The following is a 7,767-nucleotide window of genomic DNA, read 5'->3' on the forward strand; positions in this document are numbered from 1 at the left end:
GCTTGTCAGTGAAGCCTAGAGTTTGCCCTAATCGTCTAGGGTTAGGGGAGGAAAACAAGAGGATTTTTTACCTACTTTGACAGCCTTAGCACCTCCGTCCTTTCAGACGCCAGGTGGCTCCTGGTCACATGCCTCACACCTGCACGCAGGGAGGTGCTTGGCGCACAAAGGAGAATAGGATCAGCGAAGGTAAACCTACAGCGCAATAACTGGAAAAGAGAAAAACAGAGCAAACGCTGGGAAACGCAGGGTCAGCAAATCACATCACCAAGCAGGTCTAGACATGTATACTCTACCACACCACCATTCTGGAAAATCTCTATGAGCAGCCACACGACACGATCACCATCACTCAATCATCCTAGCATAACTACACCCAGACACGGGCGACAAAGACTATCTGTACGATCTGGAGTCAGTTATGTTCAGACTGCTGAAAAGCACCATTGCCGCCCCTTTTTTTCCCGCATTCTCCACTGACAGGGTCGACCTGGGGTGGCCGGCACTCTTTCCGTGAAGGATCCGGGTAGTCTTCGGTTCAGGCTTTCTTCTGGGAGCCCGGCGGCGCAGCACCTGAAAATGTCGGGCGCAGCAAACAAGTTAAATGCAGCTAGAAACACAGGCCAAGAGAAAGCTCGACACAAGCAACACCCGTTGCATTGCCCACGAGACGGTGCCAGAATTTCCAGTGGCATACAAGAAATCGTTTCATGGCAGTATGGTTGACAAGAGTTGACAGAGGAACGTACCATCACCAGAGAACTGCTCGATTCGGCTGGCGATATGCTTGCCGTAGGTGTACTTCCTCAGCGCTTGCAAGTGACCCTTCATACGACTGACAAGAGCATCCCTCTGTTGTCCATTGCATGTTTCAAGTATCTTCTGAACCACATAATTAGCAAACTGGTCCTTCATCATCACCTACAAACAAGCATCATGACATTGCATGTCAATCCTGGATTAAATTGAATGAGCAAAACTGTAGCCTATAACTACTTAAACATAAAAATCAGCATACAAGTGAACATGATTACTTCTTTGTTAGAACAGAAGGGAACAGAATTACTGATACTACTGCCAAGCAGTGACAGTCAAGAGTATGGCCACACAGTATCTGAAGAGATCAAGAGAACCATTTCTTATTTTCCTATGAATCACTAATTTATGTTTTATGTCTAGATTCTTGAACTCATACTGCCTGTTGATGTTTTTACATGGAAGGTGTCTGCTTGCTCTTTTACCCGGAGTTTAGGCATTTGCCAAGTTTTGACCAAACTAGATGTCAGCTATTTAACCATGAAAATATAGAAAGCCAACATTCATCGTACGTACCAGCAAATAATTATTTCCCTCAGTCTGTTCCAGAATCTTCTTGATCAAAAGATCCCGCTCTGCTACATCCCCATGTTGGAAACACTTCTCTATGACATTAGATGCAAATTTGTTTTGGCTCATGGACACGACCTGCCTAGCCAATTTACTGATGATTTGGCTCCTTTCATGCGCTTTTCCTTTCTCCAAAACATGCTGCAAAAGAGCAGTGTTATAACAGAAGTAATATGTACTGTATGTTTGCTGGACTCAACATCAGTGATTATACAGGCTCACGACCTCACGTGGGAACAAATCTTTGCGTAGATTAACACACAACTACCAAATACAATGGGATCAGAAAAGGACCAAATATCTAAGTTCGTCAGCTAGACCATATCCTCCATTGAATTATTTTCTGTCCAGACATCTGTGTAAACGAGATTACAGTATAGACTGCAAAGAAAATTCACCTGTGTGACATAATTTCCATACTGATCTTGTGCCAGGATGCAAGTGGACTGCAAGATTTCATCTATTAAACCATCTGAACCATTGCTGCAATGCTCGAGGATTCTCTGCCAAATGGACAAAAGGAGAAGTTGAACACACACAAATGATGCAAGAATAATACAAACTACCATTATCAATTTACCTGAATAACACGACAACCATATGGATGCATGGCTAGGGTGGCAACTTGTCCCTGAAAAGCCGACACCACAAAGCCAATATGCTCCACAGGGACACACTCAACACACTTCTGTATAACATGATTCCCATTTTGGTCGCGAACACATTCTAGAACATGTCCATCAAGCTCACGAACAAGTTCTATTTTTTGATCAAGCTCAATTGCTTCAAGGGCCTGCGATATTAACAGTAAAGAAGGCAAACAAAAATCCAACAGTGAGAGCATAATATTAAGGACTGACACTAATTCATGAGAAATAATACAACACAAGAACATACAACCAGGCATTGGCTACTGATAAAATCTAAGATACCTCTACAAATGTTTGGCTTGTGGCCCTCAGCTTTTTAGCTCTACGGTTTTTATCTGTAATTACTCAACTCAGCGATGATACAACACAAAAACATACAACCCGGCATTGGCTACTGATAAAATCTAAGATAATTCTACAAATTTGGCATGCAGTCCCCAGCCTTATAGCTCTACGGGTTTTATCTGTAATCACACTCAGTTCAGGGATGATTTCTCACCTTATTTATTCTTCATCTTTCTTGGAAGAGAAGTTTCACTATATCCGTTAAAAAAAATCAAATGATCCAAAGCAGAGTGAGTTTTGTAGGACGTTAGCTAACATCCACGCCAGTTATCAACAAGCACATGGCATCACGAACTTTTGTTCCTTAATAAAGTTTGATCGTGTTTCACCTTCAACATATACTGATCAACTAATAACTAGCCAGCCAGGAACAAAAATTGCATCCTGATTACCATGCACAATACGAAAACGTGGCATATGATATTCAAGTTAAAATAGTCCTATGACTTGATGAAGATCACTTACTGCACAAAGTTTTCTCAACATAAATGGGAGAAACAATCTAACAAGCCGTGCTAATATGCTAGTATTCAACAACATGTTGGGGTGACATGATTCATCAATAGATAATTGGATATGTATATGTCGTTATGCTGCAATAAATATATATTCCCGCAAAAGCAGTGAAATTACCTTCTGAAATACTCGGCAACCATATATCTGAAGGCTCAAAGTTAACACATGACCAGCAAGCTTTTTGGCAAGGTCTCTTCTCTGCTTACAGTCCCCATGTTCAAACATCTGCAAGGAATAAACAATTCACAATTACTGCTGGTAACAAGGTACAGGTGTGTAATATGCCTTACAGAAAAATCATGCAAGTGTTAATGTGTCATGCCTTGCATAAACAATTTACCAGAAATAATGTATACAAAAAGAGTAGCATACCTTTTGGATCACATAATTTCCAAATACATCAGTCATCAACGATGAAGCATGAGGAAGGATTTCAGCAAACACTAAGGCCTTGTCTTCAGTGCTGCCATTCTCCAGCTTCTGCTGAATGAATCGACTGCCATTTTGGTCAGAGCTGTGATCAAGAACATACAAGCAATTAAAGCCTCAAAACTTTTCATTTGATTATACACATCTGGCGGACAACAAAATAGACAATTAACTCCACAACTGACCTGTATTCCGCTATATGGCCTTTGATGTCAGATAACTCAACCATGTGGGCTTTGTTGGACCTAACTTCACCAACAGAACAGTGTGGACTGGGATCTGATTTCTCCCCCGCTCGCTGCCCTTGAATCCCATGACTAATGCCCATAGTTTTTGATGGGGACTGGAATCCCGGTACACCATTTCTCCTGTCACAAGGATATGTTCCTGATGAAGGTTGGCCATGAGACACCGGAGTTGTAGGATATGGCATTGGTGTACTGATGTAAGGTGAGGTGCCTGGATGATTTCCAACATAACTTCCTTGTTTTCTGGTTGTAGAGGAGCTACAAGCTCCAGTATTTGGAAACTGAACTTTCTGTCCTGACTGGTGCATGATTCCTGGCACAACTTTTTCTGAACCAAAAGGAGCAGTAAAGTTACCTACAAAATTACTACTTGGCCTCACCGTATCATATGGATTTCCAAGACCATAGTGATACATAGATGGTTGCTGGAAATAATGAATGAGGCTAAGATCAGGTACAGATGGTGGCATAGTCACCCCAGGTTGCTCATAAATCTTAAATGGGTTCGAAAATTCAGCTCCTACAGCAATATTTCCTGTTGAAGGAAAACCAGCTAGTCTACCACTAAAGGTCGGAGTAAGAGGAGTATCAAAAGGTGTCATGACAGGAAGCTGAGGAGCAAAGTTAGTCATAAAAGGTGGCAAGAATGAACTAGGCAATCCATGGCCATCAATTCCATATGGGGGCATCAAGACACCAGGTAACTGTGAATTCTGATAATACGGACTCTGTGTATAAAAAGGCGTTGGCATTCCATGCTGGGACATCAACTGAATGTCACCAGAATATAGATTCATATGAGCATGAGAGAAGTTATTCACAAACGGAACTTGAGGAAGATTGATGCCTTGGGGAATCATTTGAGTACGATCACAGTGTGATGAGCTATTCTGCAATAAGACACTGTTCTGCCGCTGTTGCCTAACATGTGCACTACCCTGGGTATCCAGATTAATATTCAGGTTTTTCATACTGGAGTCCACACCATTAAGTATGGCACGCACTGCACCACCAGACTTAATTTCAGTACTCGGATTTCCCTGCTGAGAAGCGCCCATGATATTATTCACAGAACTGGATGAAGTCGAAGGAGATGAAGCTGCGAGACTGTTGCTACTAAGTGTATTTCTCACTGGACTCCCAATAGGTCCACATGGCCGTTGAGGGGTATCTATTGGAAATCCATTCAAATCTGATGACTTGACAATAGCATGTGGAGAATTCATTGATGAGCTGATGCAACAGACAGATTCTTCATCACCAGAATTGGTATTTGAAGGACCAGAAGAATTATTGTACAAATCAGTGCTGCGAGGAAAGTTTTCCTAAATAATAAGCAAACCATCAGTACTAGTTTAAAATGAGGTATCCAAAGTGTCAATCAACAATACATACACTGTCAATCATCAAACAAGTGTGCGCCCGCACACTAAGTTTCTCATTAATTAGAAAAAAAACAAGCCCTTAACCATGATTATAGAACATGATTTACAAGTAACTACTAAGAACTTCCACTTCCAACATCTTTTGCGAATCATAAATAAGTTTTTTTTGGCAGATAGGTAACAGAAAAACATCAATCATATTAAGCATTCTGGATCTACAGTTGCTATTTCAAAACAAGGCCGAAGTTTGAAATCTTAAATATGACATAAGATATGTATTTTTTAGGGAACTTAGGATATTTAGTTATGCTTTTACCGAAAAGCCCAGCTGCTACAGTTCTAACTCAAGATTGGAAAAGGATGGTGCAAACTGCAGGTGAATTAGTATCTTGTTACACTGGTTAATCATGAGTTGGATATTTACGCCCACCAAAAGCTCCATTTCTTGTTCATTGTGAAGACATAATGCCTTAAAATTTTGCAGGTGGAATTTAATACTTGATGGATGCAAAATGACATGTAGTTTAATCAAGGTGTTCAAGAAAAACCTTGATGGATGTTGAATGAAGTATTTTGGGAATAAGGAATCATAAGCTTGGTTAATTTATATATGGAACAAACGCAGCAGACCTAGAAGTGCTTAAGGAGTTAATACATGGACAATTTACCTGCATTAAGCCTCCAAGTTTTGAGCTGTGACACCCTATGCTAGATGTGCTTTGGTCAGTATGACATCCAGCATCCTCTGCCGAGCTTGAATCTAACTTCGATGAAGTGTCATCCTCAGGCTCCTCCTTGTGCGTTGATAGAGTAGAACGATGAGTCAAGGACCTGTCACTGCTGCTGTGATCATATAATGGCCTCCATTCTCCAGCTTTGCTAGACCGGTTCATTAACCTTCTGCTCTCTCTTGAGACAAGCGGTGCAGGAAGCCTTGGGTTCAAATTCACCTTGCAGCCATAATATTTCAAGTATGCCGGATCAGAGCATAGCTCCGACTCTGAACTGACAGCTCCAGAGCTCAAGTTCCTCAATGTGGCCTCAAGGTTCCCACTGTGCTTGCCTATGAGGTGACCAAGTTCAGCCAAAGACCCCTCCATGCTAGGAGGTGCACTCCCACTGCGATCAGGGGCAGCATCCCTCCAGCTTCCATGAATAGCACCACTGTTCATGTCGAATGCCAGCTCCTCTCCTGAAAGACTTGCTGGCGAAAGGTCATATGAACCCAGGTCCTTGCTTGGTTGCCAGTCCGCATCTCCTGTACCTCCAATTAACGGCAGGGCACTCCCTGCGACCATTTTTCTGAACAACAAATGTGACCGTTCAGTGCTGAATTCACAACAAAATTCTGTTATTTAGGGGTGTAAGCATATGCATGCTGCATGAGAAAAAAATCATGCAAAGTGTGAATAAATAAAGGGAACTGCCTATAACTATGGCGGATGTGTTTTTAAAACCACAGTCCACTGTTCAACACGTTGGATCTTCTTTTTTCTCTCCTCAGATCTTCTTCTGCTTGCCTCCTCAATCCAACCTGCATCCATTGTGCCGCTGCCTCCAGCTTATCATGTCGTGCGGCCACCGCCACCACCATCGCTGGATCAAGGGTTCAACCTAGCCAACCCCTATGCCCGGCGCCAAACACCCCTGCCACCGCCAATCTAATCACTAACTCCAGCGAGGTCCCCTCACTCGGCTACGCCTCGCAGTTCACCGGTGTAAGTTCAGCAGCCGCGTGCATTTTTTTGAAAAATGCAGGCGACCGGTAAAAAGAAATTTCAAAATAAATAAATAAATGACAGCCCTTTATCACACAGTTTGTAGTCCAACGCAACAGTAACTTATTGCTCTTTGTGAAAAAATTATGCATATAGTCACCATTGTTAACAAAACTGTCTAATTTTATTAAAAATCTACTACTACGCTACCTATCTGATGCACCCGGAAGTTTCCAACACCACCGAGGGAAAGCACACAGGGAAAAAGAACACGTTCGGCGAAGAGTCGCCATCCTAGGGAGACAGGGTCCGGACGAAGCCGCAGAGCACAATCATCGTAGAAAATGGCGCAAAAACAGCCACGGGGTTGTAAATTCGCCACCTGATCAAGCGCTCGCCTCGCACGGAAACGCGCTCCCGGTTCCAGAAACCAGGGGCGAACCCACCCGCCCGCCTTCGCCAAAAATAGTAGTCCACGAACAATACAACCAAAAAAGAAGGAAAAAAAAAACAGCGCCTCTCCCTGACTTCTCTACAGCGCCACAGCGGCCAGCACGGAGACCGCCCCCTTCGAGAACTCGACCAGCGAAGCAATGGCGAAACGCGGACGCGTCGCGTTCCCGGCTTCCCGCCACCCGGAGCCGTACAATTGGGTCGGCGAAAAGAAAAGGCAGAGTCGCTGACCTCGCTTGACCCGGCGGCGACCGGCGCCCGGAACCCTAGGAGGAGCGCCTGCTCCGTCCCTCCCCCGCCCCCTCTTGCTCGCCGCCTCCTCGCCGCGAATGCTTTCCCTCCCTCCCTCCCTCCGCCTCTCTTTCCCTTCCTCTCCTCTGCTTTCTGTTTCCTCAGGCTTTGTGTTGCGCTGGCGCGGAGCCCGAGGGGAGAAGGGGAGAAGGCTCCTTAAACCCTCGGCGGATCCCTTTTACGCCGCGGAATTAGCGCCGAAATCCCGCGGTTGCCCCTGGCGGCCTGCCCAGAGGTTCGTGCGGGGGCGCGATGTGCGGCCGCGATGCGCCGGGCCCACGCCTTGCGCTCTGTTGTACGGTGGGGGTGATTGGCCGTTGTTCCTAGGCGACGGCAGGCCGCCTGC

The 7,767-nt window shown here is 44.4% G+C and overlaps 1 protein-coding gene across 1 annotated transcript; it reads right to left on the bottom strand.

Moving 5' to 3' along the window:
• Positions 1–239: 239 nt before the first annotated feature.
• Positions 240–7,527, bottom strand: LOC125509847 (pumilio homolog 5-like). Its single transcript, XM_048674875.1, has 10 exons — positions 7,362–7,527; positions 5,628–6,261; positions 3,512–4,899; positions 3,270–3,411; positions 3,015–3,122; positions 1,967–2,179; positions 1,785–1,889; positions 1,333–1,527; positions 750–921; positions 240–573 (listed from the first exon to the last, which is right to left on the bottom strand). The coding sequence occupies exons 2-10, from the start codon at positions 6,255–6,257 to the stop codon at positions 539–541; spliced, it is 2,988 nt and encodes a 995-aa protein (XP_048530832.1). The 5' UTR covers positions 6,258–6,261; positions 7,362–7,527; the 3' UTR covers positions 240–538.
• Between the last annotated feature and the right edge of the window lie 240 nt (positions 7,528–7,767).

The sequence above is a fragment of the Triticum urartu genome, chromosome 5, assembly GCF_003073215.2.
Source record: "Triticum urartu cultivar G1812 chromosome 5, Tu2.1, whole genome shotgun sequence".
Taxonomy (NCBI): domain Eukaryota; kingdom Viridiplantae; phylum Streptophyta; class Magnoliopsida; order Poales; family Poaceae; genus Triticum; species Triticum urartu.